The sequence below is a fragment of the Balaenoptera musculus genome, chromosome 4, assembly GCF_009873245.2.
Source record: "Balaenoptera musculus isolate JJ_BM4_2016_0621 chromosome 4, mBalMus1.pri.v3, whole genome shotgun sequence".
NCBI classification, from domain to species: Eukaryota; Metazoa; Chordata; class Mammalia; order Artiodactyla; family Balaenopteridae; genus Balaenoptera; species Balaenoptera musculus.
In genome coordinates, this window is record NC_045788.1 from 110,358,033 (window position 1) to 110,381,877 (window position 23,845).

Consider the following 23,845-nt stretch of genomic DNA (forward strand, 5'->3'; position numbering starts at 1 on the left):
TTTTGGGCCCTCTACTTTGAAAAAGATCTTTCTAAGTTTTGTCCAAATTTTTATAGTATATTTGATAAGCTCTAATGCTTTGAAAAATCACCTTTGGTAACAATCTTTATGAGAAAGCAAAGAAATATAAACTGATTTAAAAATAAATAGTATGAAAATTTATTAATTTCTTAATCGTTCAGGGTAATTAATCATTATCAGAGTGGGTTATTACTTATTTTAGATTTATCTCCTTTTTTGTATCAGACTGAAAAGCTTTCACTTTTGCTTTCACTGCTGGTCCCTTACCACTCCGCTCCCCACCCCCATGCACACACATACACAGGGACAAACACACTCTCCTCGAAGTTTGCATTTTTCTCATCTTACCTGAGCAGGTAACCAAGCTTGTTAAGAATATAAATTTAGAGAAAAGAGAGACTTGAAAATTTCTCAAGTCGAGTATTTTTTTTTTTTTTTTTAGTTAAAAGTATAATTGGAAACATTTAGCATATGAAAGTATAACATGCCATCCTTTCCTACTTATTTCCTAGAGAATACCTGATTAGACTTACAGATAATATAAATGGAGGTAATTTTAATTCAATATTTAATAAGCTAAGTACAATTTAGGCCTTAAGGGGAAGAAAATGTTTTATTGTAATAATGAATGTAGATAACCAGGGCACAGTAGATATAATATGATTAAACAGTGTATTAATTTAAATAAAATAAAGTTGCACAGGTTGAAATAAAAAAAATAACATGATATTGAAAAGAAAACTTCAAAATCATATTTTATAATAAAAACCCATTTCTGAAATTTATATTATTACAGATTTTTAGTAGTTGAATTAATACTTTGTCTCATTAGAGTTGTGTGCTTCTTGCTACCTAATTTTGTTTGAAATTAATATATACAGTAGCCTCAATATAATTCTGTCTAAAGACCTAGATACATTTTGTTATACATGATACTATTATGTTGTATGAGATATGAATAAGCACTTTTTGCACTTTTTTGATGTTTAATCTTTTTCTCAGCCAGTTCGAATTAACTGACAGTATAATTTCTGTTGACAAAATAAAAAGCAAAAATATAGCATTTTCCCTTTATTGACTAGTTATATTAAAATTATACTGATAGATGAGTTTTTTTTATTTTTAAAAATAGAGTACATAGTAAGATATTACCTGCTTTTCAGTATCTTCCTTTAAAAAAATGTTATTTTCCTTTAAAAAGAGTATCTTCCTTTAAAAAAAAAGTTATTTTGATTGTGATTCAAGACTCTATCCTTCTATTTGACATGCCATATTTTTCTATAAAAGAAAAAGTCTCAAAGTACTTTCTTTGTTTAAGGTTAATCTGCTGCCTCAGTTGAAATACCCAGATCAAAACATGTAACTTTTGCTTTATGGTTTTATGATGTACGTTTTAATAGCCATTCAGCTTCAAAGACTCTGTAATAGCTAAGAGGAATATATAATTTTTCTTCATATTTTGATATTTGGCCACTGTTTAAAAATGCCTCCTGTTTATTTGTATGCAATATTAGTGGGGTTAGTAACATCCAGTGGACTAAGTGGCTGATTTTGAAAATTCTAGAAGTTATTCAGGACCACAAATAAATACATTAGGCAAATAGTTTTGAATTACAAAATGTAACTTCATCTAATAAGTGTGGTTACATCTGATTATACTTGCTTGCCAAGAAAATCTGACTATGTTTTATTTCATTATAAAGTTCATTGGCAGAATGTGAGACAAATCAACAGTTTTTGATTTTAGGGATATTTCCTAAAAACCTTAAAACTGGAATTATCTGTGTGACAAAATTATCTTAATAAATCGTCATTACTTGATTACAGGTTGAATATTTCAGACATCCAAACCAATTAGACTGATTATTTTGATTGCCAGAAATCCTTAAATGTATATATTATTCATTGATGTATTCAGTTTGTATATCAGACACCTGTGATTTAAACATTTTTAGTGGTTTATGATTCACAGGAAAGTCAGCGCATTTCATTATCTTTTTCTGGATTTTAGGGATTTTGTTTTTGCTTCATAAAATATATGAATAAGCTAATCAATCGATCTTAGGCAGTATATATGACATAGTATTTGTTTCTAATTTATGTGTTAATTGGTTTAAGATAGAAAGCTAATAACTAAAATAGGTTACTTCTCAAATACATTCAAGCTGGCTCCTAGGTATATATTTGTTAGCATCAAATTCTTCCAGTTGTTTGGAAACTAGGCTACTTTGTGGTTTTTAAGGACAGACTTTAAAAGCCTTGTGTCAACGGAGTAATCTTAAAATCAAAGCCCCACCTTGTCTGCTGTAACACACCAAAGTAAAACTGTACTCTTAAATTCTGCTTTATATTTTTATGGGACTCTAATCAACTGGAAATATTAACTGTGTCATGGGCTGTCTGATGACATTCTGAAGTAGAAAAAGTAAATTGCCTTTTCTATTGTACCCTCTGCCAGACGTTTTCCTACTTTGACTCAAGGCAAACCATTCAATTGAGATGATTCAGTTCATTTATTACTACAGAGCACATTGAGTAATATTTGTAATTCAGTCATAATTTGGAATATATCCTAACTCTTCTTCTCAGCCCCTCAAAGAAGGAAACATGCAATTTATGGGTGCTGAATTTGAAATTTACGATAGTAGGATTAGTAATAGACGTCTTTCAGAAATCTATATTTTCACTGGTATATATTCCTTAAGCTTGTTCTGGTGTTCTGTTTAAAAGGCAAAGCTTAGATTCAGTGAACGATTTCATTCATGTGTAAGCTTAATAATTGCATCATACATGTGACTGCTGAAAAGTAGGGTGCAAAACAGAGTACCTCAGCTGGAGGTCCTTTAGATTTAGATTTTTAACATATATTTAAGATTTCACCAGCCCCCAGTAAAATTGCTGAGAACTGAGTCTCTCACGAGCTTCCCTGGTAGATGACACTTCACAAGTGTTGTGACAGTTTGTTGTCAGAGGAATTAAGTGTGACTCTATCAGGAGAGGGCGACTCTTGGAAGTTTACACCTAGACTCCTTTGAACTTTGCCCCATGCACCTTTTTCTTTGCCAATTTTGCTTTTATCCTTTTACTGTATGTAATAAATCATAGCCATGAGCATGACTATATGCTTAGTCCTGTAGGTCTCCTAATGAATCACTAAATCTGGATGTTGTCTGGAGGACTCCCGGTACAGCTTTCCTCTTGTAATTTAACTTCAGTGACCTGGGATAAATATATTTATATAATAATTAAATACATTGTTAACATTAAGTTGGATGTTTACATAGTGTAAGAAAAAAAAAAAAGCTACATCTTTATTCCAGTGATACTGTAAACCCTCTAAAACCTGCTCTTTTTCAACTTTGAGTTCTGGATTTTGTCCATGCAATTACTCACGTGTACAGTCTGGTTATTTAGGGACTCAGACCTCAGTCTTCCTGGTTCTCTGTCTTGTTAGGTCTTGAAAGCCCCAATTTTTGTGATCTGAGTGCAAGCAACCTGTGTTTTAAATCAGTTTTATTAGGACCCTGAGTTTATAGAGTGAATTTATCTGTCTGGATTTATCATGCTAAGATGATAAGAGAAAATCTGGACTACAGAAATATTGGGAACATAATTATGAGTCTGTCTTTCCCCCTATTTCCTGCACTGGTAGTTTATTTTTTCTTGAACAACAAAGGCTATTTATTTATAAAATGTTACCTTTCAATTTTTTTTACTAACTTTTTAAAATAATCTAGTTTTAGAAAATATGTATAACCAGAGAATTAATACTTTTAACTTTTGCTTTCTATTTTCTGCTACTAACTTGAAAATTTTAGATCTGATTTTTTTCCTGAATGTATTTCCCAAGATTTTGTTAAAAAACAGAATGTTCTAGAGTTTGTTTCTTTACTATTTTCATTCTAGATAGTTTACTCCCCTGTAAAATTTTGTGTCCAGTTGACCATTGAACAACTTGGGGTTTAGATGCACCTACCCCTGCTCAGTTGAAATCCACATCTGCTATCTCTGTCTCAAAAACAAAGTAATTGATAAATGACTCACTCAAGCTGAAACAGTTTGGATTAGAATCAGGACTCAAAATATAGTTCTTTTGATTCTACATATTGTGATCTCTAATTGAACACAAACTTTTCCCCACAGTTTGCTAATTTAGAGATCTATAAAATGAAAATCCAGATACTATATTTATTGAAAAATATCCACATATTAGTGGACCCACACTGTTCAAACCCATATTGTTCAAGGGTCAACTGAATCTCTTTTCTATCTCTACAGACTACACATCTATTTTATGTTTTATTAATGGTTTACATATTCATAAAATATAATAAATGGATTATTTTGAAAGCACTACAAATTTGATTTGTTTCTATCTGTTTAATCTTGTGGTGATTTTTTAAAAGAATTTTTATGTTGTTTAGACTTTGTTTCAGGTTAAGAGAATTTTAGAGGTCCATAGGATAGAATTTAGTATTTTTTTAGCCCATTTGAACTTTTTAATTAGATGCTCCATTTTCATTATTGTTTCTTTTCTGATTATCACAGGAAATTCTTTTTCTATTTACTCATACCAAGAATCTGTCTGCTCACATAGTTACAGCCAAGTATGTTAAATGTAGTTTTATAACTCCTTTTGGTCAAGAAGAAGGTAGATTAAATATTGTAATAACAGGAATCAGTAGGACATTTAGTAACTCCGCCCTTAATCAAGTATGTGATATTGGGCAGTACTTTTTAATTATTAGATTCACATCACCTCCTTTTCTGCTTTTTATTGAATTGCAATATCATTGGCTTTTTTTCTTCTTTTCTCTTACTTTATCTCTGTAGATATTAGGATGCAGTTTTCACATTTGAATGTGTTTACCTGTCTAACATAAATGTCTAATATTTATGTTAGAAATTGACAGCAAATGTCTACCAGCCCAAGCTGGTGACGTAAATGAGTCAATAGGGTTGGTATGAAAATGTGGCTTTGCAGGTACTGGGAGGAACCAGAAAGTACATGTTCCATCTTCAGAAATTCAAACTGAAAAATTGAAAGTACAGTTGTCCCTCAACATCTGCAGAAGATTGGTTCCAGGAGCCCCACCATATACCAAAATCCACAGATGCTCAAGTCCCTTACATAAAATGGCATAGTATAATGAATACTGTGGTCGCTCTGTATCCAAGGATGCTAATCCAAGAATATGGAAGGATGACTGTATATTTATTGAAAAAAAATATAAGTGGACCTGTGCAGTTCGAACCTGTGTTGTTCAAGGGTCTACTGCCTTCTGTAAGATAAACAAAACAGTAATACGTGTCAGATCAGGCCCAGGGACAGTCTGTGAACTCTGGTTTACATATTCATATCTTCATACATCTACCCAAGATATTTAGTTTTTAAACAGGTTTTGTTCCTACGCTGAGGTATTTTGGGCTAAAAATAACTTTCAGTTTGCCTTTCAGAAGTAAAATATACATTACCAATCAAATGGACAAATGAGAAAAGTATGACCTTTCCAAAATATTATTTAGAAAGGATTATTGATATGCAAATTTATTCTTTCTGAAATATTCATATAGCAACCTTGTTAAAAAAAAAAGTGTAGACATGCTTCCTTTAAATTTTGCAGTGAACCCAAAACTGCTCTAAAAAATAAAGTTTATTAATTTTAAAGAAACTTCAAAAAAGTATAGATATTAGAAATTGCTGTACAAAATAGAGCAATTTTGATCTATTCATTTCTTTTTGTTAAGCAGAATTTTTTCTCTTTAAACCCTAAATGAATATGCATTAATAGAAACATTGGTATATTCTACCTTCATCGTGGCCTAGACCTAACAATCTAGAACCTCCTGGCTCCCTTTCATATCTACTGGATTGCTTGGATTTCTGGGTTTTTTTCATTTCTTAACTTTGAGTAAGTTTTTGAAACTCAAAGTAAGTTATTTAAAGCAGTTAATTACCAACGATACTCATCTTGCCCCAAAGTCTTGATTTACAATTCTGGAGTTGATTGTGATGACTTAATCTCCACTTATGTCAGATTGCTCTTTAATATATAGAAGGTAAACAAAATTACATAAATTTCAAATGGGTTAAGGAATTGTGTACACTATTACTGCTTTGTCATTAAACTAAATGAGGTATTAAAGTCTTAAGACCGTAGTTATAATGAGATAGAGAACTCAACCATAACTGTATGACTAAAAAAAAAATACTAATTGATGATGCCCTCTTTTCAATTGTCCAAAATAGCCTTGTTTCATGTGGTGTTTTTAATTGAGTTATAACAGTGCTTTGTTTTCTTTCTGTTTTTATGGATATAGGACTCTAACTTGTAGAACTTTTTACTTTATTAAACATGTATATTCTAGTAATTAGGTCTCCTTCTTTTACCCTCACAAAACAAGTCTAGTAAGTATAATACTGCTTATCGTATGGTTGATTTTAAAAGTCTTTTTTTTTCTTTTACTTTTTATTCTGAACTATATCTGTTTTAAACTGTAGAATAAGGAAATATTTTAAGCAAACACTGAAGGCTGAAAGCAGTTTTCTATTGATAATGAAATTATATTTTCTAAAAGGAGAAACTATGTAACTATGGTTATATTACATGAAAAATCTTGATGAAAATTCAGAGATAAGTGACAGACTTTGTGGGGTTTTTTTTTAAGTAACCAGTACTGTATAGTAATCACTGTATGTTTGCATTGAACAAGACAGAGTCCCTGCACTTTGGACCAGACTGACACATTTTTTCCTTAGGTTTTTCTCAGATATTGAGTGATTTTGCAGCTAAAGAAATTTAACAAATTTTCCTTTTAGAATGAATTTCACCAAACAAATGAGGTAAATCTTAGTAGTTTTCTGTTGTTTATGTGATATATTTCTTTGAACATCATGATTCCTAAGAGAGAGATTTTGATTTTAATTATTACTCTTAGCAAAGGATGTATAAGAATTAAGGAAAATACTATATACATTATGCTTAAATATATATTTATCTAATATTTTAGCTGGGAAGTTTTAAGATTTCTTCTGTCAAACATAAGGTGGTGGTTGGAAGAATATGGATTTGATGGATTTCGTTTTGATGGTGTTACATCCATGCTCTATCATCACCATGGAATAGGTAGGTAACCTATTACATTACATTACATTACATTACAGATACATTACAGATGTAACTAATGATTTTATTTTATTTTTTACTGGAAGATTACAACCAGGCTTGGGGTTCAGTTATGTCGCTGCAGTAACCATTATTGTTGGATTGATTTTTATTAGTTCCATTGTGTATGTCTTTTCTCTGGTCACTTCTGATCCCCTTTCGGCAAGAGATTGGGTCAAATATATTTTATAAGTACATAAAAGATAACGATTTTCTTTGAAATATATCTACTTAATAATATGCTCTCCTTAATATGTAGCATTCTTTTAAAAATGTTTTTTAAGGATACCATTTATTACAGCACCCTCAGGCTGTGAACATGACAGCAGTTGTAATGAAAAATAAATAACAAAAATAATAAATGAGAACATTTATTAATGTATGGGTTCCTTTGCATATTAAACATTGAAGAAAATATGTATATTTTAAATATAGATGTGCTCAGTTAAAATTAAATTGTAAATTAATTTGTAATTAAAAATATGGATCAAAGATCTTCAGTTTAAAAGTTGTACAGAGAAGTGGGATCACAGAATCCTAATCCTTCAATCGATAACATGGAGAATAATTATTCTTTTTTTAATGACCAAATATTTACTGGCAACAACCAATCCAAAAAATTGACTCTAGAGTATAAATCAAAAAGTGGCTGCCAAGGAAAGATGCTATATTCAAAGTATGCTGTTATCTGCTCTCAATTGTGATGCTGCCCACACGAAACATTCCTAGGGAAGAAGTTGAATCTATAAGACATGACAGGTTTCACTGATATCTTCCACTTTGGAAAGAAGCTGACTTAGGGGATGAAAAAGGCAAGCAAGACAATATTCAAAAATATCCTCTCCTAGATTAAAACACCTACATGCCCCTGCAGAACCTCGCTGTGCTGAGGGCTAGGTATTTTCCAAGGAATTGTGGAGTTGGTGAAATGAACTGAAATCCACGGATATTGGATATGCTTTTTATGGGTAGAGAGCCCAAGAAATGGTAAAGAAAAACATTCTGAGTTACTTAGCATGCTTTCCCACTTTGAGATGAGGATAAAAACAAAAACTGAGGCAGTAGACATTCTTCAAGATGGTGGAATAGAAGGACATGCTCTCACTCCGTCTTGCGAGAGCACTGGAATCACAACTAACTGCTGAACAATCATCGACAGAAAGACACTGGAACTCACCAAAAAAGATACCCCACATCCAAAGACAAAGGAGAAGCCACAATGAGACAGTAGGAGGGGCGCAATCACAATAAAATCAAATCCCATAACTGCTGGGTGGGTGAATCACAAACTGGAGAACACTTATACCACAGATGTCCACCCACTGGAGTGAAGGTTTTGAGCCCCACGTCAGGCTTCTCAACCTGGGGGTCTGGCAACGGGAGGAGGAATTGGTAGAGAAACAGACTTTGAAGGCTAGCGGGATTTGATTAGAGGACTTCGACAGGACTGGGGGAAACAGAGACTCCACTCTTGGAGGGCACACACAAAGTAGTGTGTGCATCGGGATCCAGGGGAAGGAGCAGTGACCCCAGGGGAGACTGAACCAGACCTACCTGCTAGTGTCAGAGGATCTCCTACAGAGGCAGGGGGTGGCTGTGTCTCACCATGAGGACAAGGACACTGGTAGCAGAAGTTCTGGGAAGTACTCCTTGGTGTGAGCCCTCCCAGAGTCCGCCATTAGGCCCACCAAAAAGCCCCGGTAGGCTCCAGAGTTGGGTCACCTCAGGCCAAACAACCAACAGGGAGGGAACCCAGCTCCACCCATTAGCAGACAAGGGGATTAAAGTTTTATTGAGTTCTGCCCACCAGAACAACAGCCAGCTCTACCCACCACCAGTCCCTCCCATCAGGAAACTTGCACAAGCCTCTTAGGTAGCCTAATCCACCAGAGGGCAGACAGCAGAAGCAAGAAGAACTACAATCCTGCAGCCTGTGGAACAAAAACCACATTCACAGAAAGATAGACAAATGAAAAAGCAGAAGGCTATGTACCAGATGAAGGAACAAGATAAAACCACAGAAAAGCAACTAAATGAAGTGGAGATAGGCAACTGTCCAGAAAAAGAATTCAGAATAATGATGGTGAAGATGATCCAGGAACTAGGAAAAAGAATGGAGACAAAGACTGAGAAGATGCAAAAAATGTTTAACAAAGACCTAGAAGAATTAAAGAACAAACAAACAGAGATGAACAATACAATAACTGAAATGAAAAATACACTAGAAGGAATCAATAGCAGAATCACTAAGGCAGAAGATCGAATAAATGACCTGGAAGACAGAATGGTGGAATTCACTGCTGCAGAAAAGAATAAAGAAAAAAGAATGAAAAGAAATGAAGACAGCCTAAGAGACCTCTGGGACAACATTAAACACAACAGCATTTGCATTATAGGGGTCCCAGAAGGAGAAGACATAGAGAAAGGACCTGAGAAAATATTTGAAGTGATTATAGTCGAAAACTTCGCTAACATGGGAAAGGAAATAGCCACCCAAGTCCAGGAGGCGCAGAGAGTCCCATACAGGAAAAACCCAAGGAGAAACACACTGAGACACATAGCAATCAAATTAGCAAAAATTAAAGACAAAGAAAAATTATTGAAAGCAGCAAGGGAAAACGACAAATAACATACAAGGGAACTCCCATAAGGTTAACAGCTGATTTCTGAGCAGAAACTCTACAAGTCAGAAGAGAGTGGCATGACATATTTAAAGTGATGAAAGGGAAGAACCTACAACCAAGATTACTCTACCTGGCAAGGATCTCATTCAGATTCGATGGAGAAATCAAAAGCTTTACAGACAAGCAAAAGCTAAGAGTATTCAGCACCACCAAACCATCTCTACAGCAAATGCTAAGGAAACTTCTCTAAGTGGGAAGCACAAGAGAAGAAAAGGACCTACAAAAACAAACCCAAAAGAATTAAGAAAATGATCATAGGAATATACATATCGATAATTACCTTAAACGTGAATGGTTTAAATGCCCCAACCAAAAGACACAGGCTCACTGAATGGATACAAAAACAAGACCCATATATATGCTGTCTACAAGAGACCCACTTCAGACCTAGGGACACATACAGACTGAAAGTGAGGGGATGGAAAAAGATATTCCATATAAATGGAAATCAAAAGAAAGCTGGAGTAGCAATACTCATATCAGATAAAATAGACTTTAAACTAAAGAAGGTTACAAGAGACAAGGAAGGACACTACATAATGATCAAGGGTTCAATCCAAGAAGAAGATATAACAATTATAAATATATATGCACCCAGATAGGAGCACCTCAATACATAAGGCAACTGCTAACAGCTATAAAAGAGGAAATCGACAGTAACACAATAATAGTGGGAGACTTTAACACCTCACTTACACCAATGGACAGATCATCCAAACAGAAACTTAATAAGGAAACACAAGCTTTAAATGACACAGTAGACCAGATAGATTTATTTGATGTTTGTGGGACATTCCATCCAAAAACAGCAGATTACACTTTCTTCTCAAGTGCGCACAGAACATTCTCCAGGAAAGATCACATCTTGGCTCACAAATCAAGCCTCAGTAAATTTAAGAAAATTGAAATCATATCAAGCATCTTTTTTTGACTACAATGCTATGAGATTAGAAATGAATTACAGGGGAAAAAACGTAGAAAGCACACACACATGCAGACTACACAATACGTTACTAAATAACCAAGAGATCACTGAAGAAATCAAAGAGGAAATCAGAAAATACCTAGAGACAAATGACAATGAAAACAAGACGATCCAAAACCTATGGGATGCAGCAAAAGCAGTTCTAAGAGGGAAGTTTATAGCTATACAAGCCTACCTAAAGAAACAAGAAAAATCTCAAGTAAACAATCTAACCTTACACCTAAAGAAACTAGAGAAAGAAGAACAAACAAAACCCAAAGTTAGCAGAAGGAAAGAAATCATAAAGATCAGAGTGGAAATAAATGAAATAGAAACAAAGAAAACAATAGCAAACATCAATAAAACTAAAAGTTGGTTTTTTGAGAAGATAAACAAAACTGATAAACCATTAGCCAGACTCATCAAGAAAAAGAGGGAGAGGACTCAAATCAATAAAATTAGAAATGAAAAAGGAGAAGTTACAACAGACACCGCAGAAATACAAAGCATCCTAAGAGACTACTACAAGCAATTCTCTGCCAACAAAATAGACAACCTGGAAGAAATGGACAAATTCTTAGAAAGGTATAACCTTCCAAGACTGAACCAGGAAGAAATAGAAAATATGAACAGACCAATCACAAGTAATGAAATTAAAACTGTGATTAAATATCTTGCAGCAATCAAAAGTCCAGGACCAGATGGCTTCACAGGTGAATTCTACCAAACATGTAGAGAAGAGCTAACACCCATCCTTCTCAAACTCTTCGAAAAAATTGCAGAGGAAAAACACTCCCAAACTCATTCTATGAGGCCACCATCACCCTGATACCAAAACCAGACAAAGATACTACAAAAAAAGAAAATTACAGACCAATATCACTGATAAATATAGATGCAAAACTCCTCAACAAAATACTAGCAAACAGAATCCAACAGCACATTAAAATGATCATACACCATGATCAAGTGGGATTTATCCCAGGGATGCAAGGATTCTTCAGTACACGCAAATCAATTAATGTGATACACCATATTAACAAACTGAAGAAGAAATACCATATGATCATCTCAATAGATGAAGAAAAAGCTTTTGGCAAAATTCAACACCCATTTATGATAAAAATTCTCCAGCAAGTGGACATAGAAGGAACCTACCTCAACATAGTAAAGGCCACATATGACAAACCCACAGCAAACATCCTTCTTAATGGTGAAAAACTGAAAGCATTTCCTCTAAGATCAGGAACTAGACAAGTATGTCCACTCTCACCACTATTATTCAATGTAGTTTTGGAAGTCCTAGCCATGGCAATCAGGGAAGAAAAAGAAATAAAAGAAATAAAAATGGAAAAGAAAAGTAAAACTCTCACTGTTTACAGATGACATGATACTATACATAGAGAATCCTAAAGATGCCACCAGAAAACTACTAGACCTAATCAATGAATTTGGTAAAGTTGCAGGATACAAAATCAATGCACAGAAATCTCTTGCATTCCTATACACTAATGATGAAAAATCTGAAAGAGAAATTAAGAAACGCTACCATTTGCCATTGCAACAAAAAGAGTAAAATACCTAGGAACAAACCTACCTAAGGAGACAAAAGACCTGTATGCAGAAAACTATAAGACACTGATGAAAGAAATTAAAGATGATACAAACAGATGGAGAGATATACTGTGTTCTTGGATTGGAAGAATGAATATTGTGAAAATGACTATACTGCCAAAGCAGTCTACAGATTCAATTCAATCCCTATCAAATTACCAATGGCATTTTTTACAGAACTAGAACAAAAAATCTTAAAATTTGTTTGGAGACACAAAAGACCCCAGATAGCCAAAGCAGTCTTTAGGGAAAAAAATGGAGCTGGAGGAATCAGACTCCCTGACTTCAGACTATACTACAAAGCTACAGTAATCAAGACAATATAATACTGGCACAAAAACAGAAATATAGATCAATGGGATGGGATAGAAAGCCCAAAGATAAACCCACACACCTATGGTCAACTAATCTATGGCAAAGGAGGCAAGGATATACAATGGAGAAAAGACAGTCTCTTCAATAAGTGGTGCTGGGAAAACTGGACAGCTACATGTAAAAGAATGAAATTAGAACACTCCCTAACACCATACACAAAAATAAACTCAAAATGGGTTAGAGACCTAAATGTAAGACCGTCACTATGTAACTCTTAGAGGAAAACATAGGAAGAACAGTCTTTGATGTAAACCACAGCAAGATCTTTTTTGATCCGCCTCCTAGAGTAATGGAAATAAAAACAAAAATAAACAAATGGGACCTATTGAAACTTCAAAGCTTTTGCACAGCAAAGGAAACTATAAACAAGACGAAAAGACAACTCTCTGAATGGGAGAAGATATTTGCAAATGAATCAACGGACAAATGATTAATCTCCAAAATATATAAACAGCTCATGCAGCTCAACATTCAAAAAACAAATAACCCCATCCAAAAATGGGCAGAACACCTAAATAGACATTTCTCCAAAGAAGGCATACAGATGGCCAAGAAGCACATGAAAAGCTGCTCAACATCACTAATTATTAGAGAAATGCAAATCAAAACTACAGTGAGGTACCACGTCACACCAGTTAGAATGGGCGTCATCAGAAAATCTACAAACAACGAATGCTGGAGAACGTGTGTAGAAGAGGGAACCCTCTTGCACTGTTGGTGGGAATGTAAATTGATACAGCCACTATGGAGAACAATATGGAGGTTCCTTAAAAAACTAAAAATAGAATTACCATATGACCCAGCAATCCCACTACTGGGCATATACCCAGAGAAAACTGTAATTCAAAAAGACACATGCACCCCAATGTTCATTGTAGCAGTATTTACAATAGCCAGGTCATGGAAGCAACCTAAATGCCCATCGACAGACAAATGGATAAAGAAGATGTGGTACATATATACAATGGAATATTACTCAGCCATAAAAAGGAATGAAATTGGGTCATTTGTAGAGACGTGGATAGATCTAGAGACTGTCATATAGAGTGAAGTAAGTCAGAAAGAGAAAAACAAATATCGTTTAATAACGCATATATGTGGAACCTAGAAAAATGATACAGATGAACTGGTTTGCAGGGCAGAAATTGAGACACAGATGCAGAGAACAAACGTATGGACACCAAGGGGGTAAAGGTGGTGGGGGGTGGGGGGCGGGGGCGTGGTGTGTTGAATTGGGAGATTGGGATTGACATGTATACACTAATGTGTATCAAATTGATTAAAATATTAATTAATTAAAGAAAGAAACAAATAATGTGCACAGCAAAAGAATACATAATATACCAGAAAAAAAAGTGAGATGACACAATTAACATTAAGACACAGTGTTTAATTTATAAAATTCCATGATAAAGAGAAAATCATCAGGTAATATGTAGAAGAAAAAACAATTTACCTTCATGGTTGAAAAAAAATGCCTGGGCTCATACCACTGTATTGCCACAGCAATGTCTACAGAATTCTTAAGGAAAGAAAGTGTTACTTGAGAATTGAATATTTGAATTGCCATTGAGGGGTAAATCTAAAAGAACTTGAAGAATAAAACTTCCATAATTACCTGTGAAAATATCCTTTAGAGATAGAATCCAGCAAACTGAAAAATAAGGAGCCAAAATAAAGAACTTAGATATAGGAAATGAGGGGGAAAAAAGGCAGGCATTGAGCACTAATTAGATTTAATTAAAAGTAAGAGTAGACAACTGAAGGAATATAAAGTACATAGTATAATAATACCAATAAGTGAAATATACTATAAGCAATCAAATCAGGAGGTGGGGGAAGAGGAAGTAGAAGTTGAGGGATTTTAGACTGTTTTTGTCATCATAGGAAAACCATGCTGCATAAATTGTAGCCATATTTAAAATAATATAAACATTATGTCTCAATTTTATGATGGTTTTCATATTTGCTTTTCTTCAGAGGGATCGAATAGGAGCTAGCTAACATTAATATCTCTTAGTGTGACAAAAAATGTATCTAAAACAAAATTTATGAATCTCTTTGGTATCATTTTTTTTAAAATTTATTTCTTTTATTTCTTTATTTTTTGGCTGCGTTGGGTCTTCGTTGCTGCACACGGGCCCTCTCTAGTTGTGACGAGAGGGGCTGCTCTTAGTTGCGGTGTGTGGGCTTCTCATTGCGTGGCCTCTCCCATTGCGGAGCACGAGCTCTAGGCACGCGGGCTTCAGTAGTTGTGGCACTCAGGCTCAGTAGTTGTGGCTTGCGGGCTCCAGAGCACAGCCTCAGTAGTTGTGGCACACGGGCTTAGTTGCTCCATGGCATGTGGGATCTTCCCGGACCAGGGATCGAATCCGTGTCCCCTGCATTGGCAGGCGGATTCCCAACCACTGCGCCACCAGGGAAGCCCTCTTTGGTATCATTTTACTTTATTTTCCTGCTGTAAAATTCAGTTCAAATTAAATTAAAATTTTAAATCACAGGGTTTTTGTTTGCTTTTGTAAAACAAAAATTGAATTGCAGGATTGTCTGAACTTTGAATGTAGATATGGAGTACTTTTGTAAGTTAAATCATATAATTGCTGGTTCATGACATTTTGCTATGATAACAAAACTGGTATCAACCAACTAATTGGTGGGGGCATTTGTGCAGAGTTAAGACTTGCATGCTAAGATGATGCATCCATATTGGTTTTCTGTTCTCCAGGTCAGAATTTTTCCGGTGACTACCATGAGTATTTTGGACTACAAGTAGATGAAGACGCTTTGACTTATATCATGTTGGCAAATCATTTGGTTCACACGCTGTACCCAGATTCTATAACAATAGCTGAGGTAAAGCTATAATGATCTCTACCCTCTGACCCCCTTTAAAATAGAACATTTTGTCAGCATACAATATTTGAATAATCTCTATGTTGTCAATAATTGCATAAGTGCAACTATAACCTGACTATAGTGCAGCTCTCTTGTGTGGGTGGCATATTATTCAGAATTCACTGTTTTTCTATTGGCAGATAGTGTACCCTAATTACTTGTCATTATTCCATTGTTAAAAAAGAAACTGCCAGTGGTTAGAAAGTAAAATACCCTAATCAGTGGACAGGTCCTTTTGCCATGTGACCTTCAGCACAGAAAAGAATTGAATATTAATATGCATCCGGCTATTTAAGTTTTTTTTTCCTTTCTGGTTTAATCATTAGAGATGGCATGGATCACTGCCTGCGAGCTTCTCTGAAACCTCTCTTGTTCTGATGCGATTACCTTTCTTGTTTACGTTATTGCTCTCAAATTGCCAAATGTTCACTAGTTATTCATGATTACTGAAGGTTCATGATTAACTGTCCCAAAGCTGCACTGTAATGATATAATTCGGTATATGCATAATTGACAATTCCCCTCTTGGTGATAAATTTGATAAATTAAGAAGTTTGTTAAATGCTTAGGCTAATTTATATTTAGTAGTAAAGTCCCTCTGGTTTTGTGAGTCCTCTAACTAGGAATTATTATTAAAATTGAACTTAGTGTGTTAAAACTGTTCTATACAAAGTGTAGTGGTTGGCATATAAGAGTAGTAAGGCTATTGTTGAAAGAGTCAGAGTTAAGGTGTATTTTCACATTTTTGGCATTTTGTTCATTGGAATGAAATGCAGTAGTGACAGTCTCCTTCCTGTAGTGTTTATTATTTGTATAGCCTTTTTTCTATACATCATTTCTCAAAACTCCAAATCTCAAACTAGGTGATATGATTTCCTGGTTTATCTCTGGATCGAGAACAGAGACCTTTTGCCTCCTAAATATCTTCTAGGAATAGAGCAATAGATCCTAAATTCCTGGGGTAAATTTTCATATAAAATTTAAAAACCCTACAATTACAATGCCATTTTGATACTCTGTATTGTTTCACAATCTCTACCTACCTATATTTGGTCATAACTTATAAGTCTTTTTAGTGCTTATGCTAACACTTTCTGTGCTGAATATTTTTTAATGTAAATTAGTATTTTTAAACTTTTATTTTGTCTTTATATATTTTAATATTATCTGTCAAACATCAAAAAAATTAATTAGTTTGTCAATTATATTTATGGCAATTTGAAGCCGAGACATTATATATGACAAATTACTACAAACAGTTAATGACAGCACAAATCAGAAGTGGGTACTGAAGAAAAAGTAGTAATTATTTAATACATGAAACTTAAAATTGTTACATTGATCTTTCCATTCATTTCAAGTAAAATAGTTTCATCATCTAGGGAGCTCTTGTCTGATTATCAGTGTTTCTACCAAGGAAACTTTGAGACTTTAGCCTACTTTATATTACTTGGTTTTAGGTATTTTTAAAACAAGATGTGTCTTCAATTTATTCTACTTAAATTGAAAACTACTTCAATTTCAATACATCACTTTTCTGTCTAGTGGGAGTCTCTTCAAAATGTGGAATTGATCCTCATGAACTTTTTTTTTAAAGAAAGGAATGTGGTGTAATCAATGCAATGCAGTGCAATACAATGTTATACATAAAGTCCTGTAGTAGAAATTTGAATTTATTTATAATGATAGTTATTAAAATTGAAGCCTTTTTTCTGTATATCTACTATTATACATGGTTACATTTGCTGTATTAATTAAAAATATTTTTTTGATGACTGAGGCTTTTTCCCCCTCTGGAATAGTCATGAGTCATTTTTAGATATTAAAGAATTAAAACTATTTTAACTTCATTTGAAACATACATGATCATTTTAATATCCTATGTCAGTAAGCATCAACCCCTTTATATTTAAAGTATATTTATTTTAGTGACCGTTACGTTTACTTATTTTTTTTTCTATTAAGATTTTAAAAGAAGAGTCATTAACTCTGTACTTCCAAAAGAGAGCTAGAAATATCTCATATGCATTAATGGGGCAGCCTTCTAGGAGTCAGATTTAGGAGTTAAGACCAATTGGTGTCCAAATATTTTTCTTAGCAGATTCTATTTCCTTTCAAACTATTTGCTAAAACTACCTGTAGACCGAATATAGACTATACCTTAATGTTTTCTTGAGAAAAATTATCTTGATCTTTAATGCCATCTTATCACCAGTCTTAGGAAAACTCTGGGTCTTATGAAAATTCTTTTGGGAAGGCATTGTGTCTGTAATTCCAGTGCCTAACCCAGGTGCCTGAGATTTAATACATATTCAGCCAGTGTTTATAAGGAGTTGAACTGAATACCTATCATATCTGTGAAAATGTGACATATTTTGATAAATATAATTCTTTTAAAATGGTTTCTTTTCTGTTAACCATTCATCCTTTTTCACTTTTTTTAATTCATCTTTTTTCACTTTTATAAACTCTAAGGAAGTATGTAGAAATAAGATATTATTGACAAATATTTTCTTATGGATGTATTCCACCATGTACTATATTTAACTGTAGCTCTCTTCCATTAGAAAACAATTAATGCATATTTTGGCAGTCCAGAGAGGTCATATGTTTCTTTTTTTCCAGCTTTTCTGTGGGTCGAGTTTGAGGATGAGGTGTGTTGTGGAAGAAGAAGCAGTTAAGTCTCAGAGAGCTCAGAGTATGTGATAGTCTTTCATAGGAAGTAAGGAAAATGATCCAAAGAAGAATTTGGGCAATGACACACACAGAAAAGCTTGTGACAAGCACAGGGAAGAGTAAATGTTTCAAAGTGGATGAGGTATTGAATATTTGAAATGAAGTAGTGGAAATAACGACGGAAAGATAGAGGTCTCTTCCTTGCACTTTCTGTGTACTTCAGCTAACAATTATGACAGCCACGCACATTGTCATTTCGTGATAAGTGTATGTGTGTGCATGTTCATTTAGGTCCTAGTTCATGAATCCAGCAAGTCAAGTATTATGTCTTATGTATCTTGAAATCCTTGGCAGCACCTTCATGCATTCACTCAGCAGGGAGTTACTGAGTTCCTGCCTTATGCCAGCGACTCTTCTACTATTCTAGATTCCTGGCATATGTCAGTGGACAGCGGCGTCAGGAACAGCAACAAACGTCCTGCTCCATGGATCTTAAATTTTAACAGTGAACGAGGAAGCCGATAATCAAATAGTGAACTATATTGTCAACGCTTAAAGTATACTTGTTGAATTATATCTTAAATTGAAGAATTTGAGTTTTTTATTGTTGGCTATTGAAAGCTATTTGCAAGCAGTGATAGGAGCAGACTATTCAGCAGCAATTAGGGTAAAGAGAAACTGGAGATGGGGAACTTTGTTTGGAAACATAGTGGTTGAAGCAAACAGTAATGTAGGTTAAGTAAGATAGTGTCTGTAGAAATGGAGCAAAGGAGAAGAATTTATTGGAAAGATATTGTGGAGTTAGAATTGCTAGTACTTGTCCCATATTTTACCACAGTTGTTATAATAACGTATTTTGTTGCATCTGGGTCCTTGTACCATTACTTTTTTACTTATCTGTTTGATTGTATATTTATTTGATTACTGATAATCTAATGGTGGCATGACAGTAGGAAGACCCTGTCAAAAGGCCATGTCCTGGCTCTACCATGGAGAAACATGTCTTTAGTGATCCCTTCACCTCAATAAGCCTCGATTTCTGTATCTTCTAAATGAAGAGAATCCACTAGATAACCTCAAAGACCCTTTCCAAGTGTAACTGACTCTAGTGAAAGCCATCTTGCTGCTTCGCTCTTAGTGTGCTAACTCTACTTTCCTTTTCATCAGAAGCTAAGTTCTCACAAAATACACTGTATGTCCGTGCTGTATACAGAGAGAACAAGAATAACAGATATATGGCACATGTATTTTTATGTTTGATGAAAGCAGTAGTTAATTAATATAGTACTCAAAAATTAGTGTAAGAAGCTATGTTTCAACAATAACACTTTTACTATTTTGTGTTCTCTATGTGCTACTAAGGAAAAGAGATCAAATTTGTCCTGAAATGGAAAACATTACACAAAATCTTATTGGGAAGTGAGATACACTATCACAATTTTATCTACTTTTACAGTTATGCTACCAAAATACTCCAAGAGTATTCGCCCCTATTTATTGTTTGTATTTATTGGCCTGGATTTTACTGTCAGAAGAATATATAGTAAAAACTTGAGCAATATGAACTGATAATGCTGATGCTCTTTATTTCAGGATGTATCAGGAATGCCAGCTCTGTGTTTTCCAATTTCCCAGGGAGGGGGTGGCTTTGACTATCGATTAGCCATGGCAATTCCGGATAAATGGATCCAGGTAAGGTTTCATGTAAATTTTTTTTTCCTGTGGATACTATGTATTATGTTGGTGTATTTATTATTTCTTTGATTTATTTCTTGGTTGTGATCATTAGTTACAGATATAATTGAAGTATTAAATTCTCTCATTAGTGTGTTGCTTCTTGTGCTTTTTAATAAGGTGCCTCTCAAACTTCTAAAAGTTCTAATTTAAAGTATTCACACTTGCATTATACAGGCACAGAGAAAATATGATTGATATAATGTTAGCTGTAAATGGAATTTTGCATTATCAATGCAATTATATGAAAGTTCGGTGTTCTATATTTAAAACACATTAAACTTCATCAACGCATCCATTTCTGCCTGCAAATCATCAATTAATGTAGAAGTCACTCCTTAATTCCCAGTACTTGCTTCATAGTATGTTTTTTTTCTCAACAGATTTGGATTTATCCATTCCTTCATTTAGCATTTAAAAGCCCTTACCATGTGTTAGGCACTAGGAATGAATAATTATACATGACACCTTGTATATAATTTCTAATACAATTTTATTAAATTTAATGATAGTTCAAGTAGTTTGGATTATATTTTGTTTCATTTTATGTTTGTCTAAAAGACTAAAGTTGTTACATAGATTTGATGTAGAACATTTCTGAGTGGCCAAGTCTGTAATCATAGGCTGAATATGTATAAGGAGTCAGATACGTATCAAATAATCATTGCTTTCTGATAAGCCCTTTAGTACAGACATGAACAGGTGCCATGAGATCACAATGGTGGAAGAGCTTAACTTTGCATAGAAAAAACATAAAGCCTACTCTGAAGGAAGTAGTTATTGTAATCATCTCTTAATTGTCTTTTCTGTATCCCTAGGCAATTTGGGCAGTGCACAGCTGTGACATTAAAACTCTACCAGCACAACTTCCGCTTCTCCATCTATAATGATTTCATAAACATTGTCAGGTCGAAAAGCAAGGGTTTTACAGAGGCGATTAGACTTAGAAATCAAAGGAACAAACAAATGTGTGTTCCAACTTTAATACCTGGGAAAGTTGCTTTGTATTTGTCACTTAAAAAAAATGCTGTGGTCTTCAAGTTTCTTACCTTAGTTGAAGGTTCTTTATCCACCCCCCATCTTTTATTATTTCTAATCTTCCACACAGACTTTTTTCCCCTCACAAGTGCCAAATCTTACTTTTTTTACTGAAAAGCCTTCATCAGTCTTTGGGCAAATTCAAGGATATTTCAAGGTGTACATCAACCTAGAATTATTTCCCAGTCAGTCATGGCTCACAGTAGGATATTTCCTTCTCTAAGCAATCATGTCAGGCTTTAAAAAAAATTTAACTTAGTAAACATTTCAGTACCTTGTATGCTCAAGATACTGTACTATGCAGTACATCATATAAGTAGAAAAAAGTGTATTGTCCTCTGTTTAGGATATGGCCATCTTGTCTTTGTAGATTGTAAAGCCTCTGAAGACAGATATCATCTTCTGTTTTATGTAATTATTTAACATCTTTTTTCATCACCAAAGTGGGAGCCTTAGTTAATAAGACAAGAGAGAGTTAAAATAATATTTTAAAAAAAACTCAGTGATTTTCCTCTCCTTTTATAATTTGTGCATTTAAAAATATTCTGTAAATGATTATCATCCCTTCAAATGTCAATAAAACACACAAGAGTATTGATAGAAATGACAACTATACTCAGAATGTATGTGTCATGCATTTTATCTACACATAGGGTATGCGTTAGATTAGAATGCTAGATTTCATTCATGTTTTTGTTGTTCAAAAGCAAATTATTTACCATTTTCTACTTGTAGAGTTCAAAATCAGTAGTTTGGGATATCATATTAGTTTAGTCATTTACTGAACAAATATTTGCCTATCTAAAATATGCCAAATTTGCTGTATCTTCTTTCATTTTATTTGATCATTTTTATTATCTAATAACTGAAGTGTTCATGTAAAGGTAATATAGGTATTTAATTGAATTCACTCATTTATTAATTCCACCAAATATTTATTGAGCATCTGGTATTTTTCATTATATATAGTTTTTTTAATTACACTTTTTATATTAAGATAATTGTAAATTTTCATGCAGTTGTAAGAAATAATACAGTGAGATCTGGTGAATTCTTAAACAGTATTCCCCAATGGTAACTTCTTGCAAAGCTATAGTACAATATCACAACCAGGATAGTGACATGGACATAGTCAAGATATAGAACACTTCCACTACCACAAGTTTCCCAAATGTTGCCTTTATAACCACACCCACTTCCCTCTTCCCCCAGTCACTCCTTAACTTTTGACCACCACTAATCTGATCTCCATTTCTATAATTTTTTCATTGCAAGAATGTTATATAAATGGAATTATACAGTATGTAACCTTTTGGAATTGCCATTTTTCGCTCAGTCGAATTCTCTGGGGATTTCATCCAGGTTCTTGCATGTATCAGTAGTCTATTCCTTTTCAACTTTTTTTTTTTTTAATTTTTATTGGTGTATAGTTGATTTACAATGTTGTGTTAGTTCAGGTGTACAGCAAAGTGAATCAGTTATATATATACATATATCCACTCTTTTCTTAGATTCGTTTCCCATATAGGCCATTACAGAGTACTGAGTAGAGTACCATGTGCTACACAGTAGGTTCTTATTAGTTATCTATTTTATATATAGTAGTGTGTATATGTCAATCCCAATTTCCCAATTTATCCCTCCCTCCCTCACTTATCCCCTGGTAACTGTAAGTTTGTTTTCTATATCTGTGACTCTGCTTCAGTGTATTCCTTTTCATTGTTGAATGGTATTCCATGGCATGGATGTATCACAGTTTGTTTAATTATTCGTCCATTAAAAGACATCTAGATTGTTTCTAGGTTTTGGCTATTGTAAAGAAAGCTGCTATAAACGTTTGTGTACAGATTTTTGTATGACCATAAATTTTCATTATTCTAGGATAAATGCCCAAAAGTACAATTACTGGGTCTTATAGTGGTTGGATGTTAATTTGTTAAAAAACTGCCAAAGTATTTTTCTGAGTAGCTGTACCATTTTACATTCCCACCAGCAACTTTGGTGAGATCCAATTTCTGTACATCATCGAACAATAGCATTTGCTATTGTACTATTTTTTATTTTAGTCATTCTAACAGGTGTGCAGAAATACCTCACTATGGGTTTAATTTGTCTTTCCTTAATGGCTTAGGATGATGAACATCTTTTCGTGTGCTAATTTGCCTTCTGTATATCCTCTTTGGTGAAATGTCTGCTCATGTCTTTTGACCATTTTCTAATTGGATCACTTATTTCCTGTGGAGTTTTGAGAGTTCTTTATATAGTCTAGATTCAACTCTTTTGTGGGGTATGTGGTTGACAAATATTTTATCCCAGTCTTTGCTTGTCTTTTCATCCTCTTCATGTGGATTTGCACAGAACAAAAGTCCTTTGTTTCCTTTAAATTTGATGAAGGCCAATTTATCTTTTTTTTTTTCCTTTTAGAGATCTCTTTTGGTGACAAGCCTAAGAATTCTTTGACTCGCCTATGTTTTCTATTAAACATTTTATAGTTTTACTTTTATATTTAAACCCATAGTCCATTTGAGTTAGTTTTTGTGCAGTCAACGTGTAAGGATTTTTTTCTGTTTTTCTTTTGCCTATGGATGTCTAACTCATTCAGCATGATTTGTTGAAAAGGCCATTGAACCTACTTCCATTGAATTGTTTTTACACAGTAGTCGAACTTAATTGGGCAT

General features: G+C 33.9%; 1 protein-coding gene across 1 annotated transcript in view; it reads left to right on the forward strand.

Annotated features, from left to right (window-relative positions):
• Positions 1 to 23,845, forward strand: part of GBE1 (1,4-alpha-glucan branching enzyme 1) — a 283,524-nt gene that overhangs the window by 182,034 nt on the left and 77,645 nt on the right. Inside the window, exons 8-10 of the mRNA XM_036851650.1 lie at positions 7,033 to 7,148; positions 15,550 to 15,677; positions 19,989 to 20,087. Of these exons, the coding sequence (XP_036707545.1) occupies positions 7,033 to 7,148; positions 15,550 to 15,677; positions 19,989 to 20,087 (343 nt within the window). The remainder of the gene's footprint in view (positions 1 to 7,032; positions 7,149 to 15,549; positions 15,678 to 19,988; positions 20,088 to 23,845) is intronic.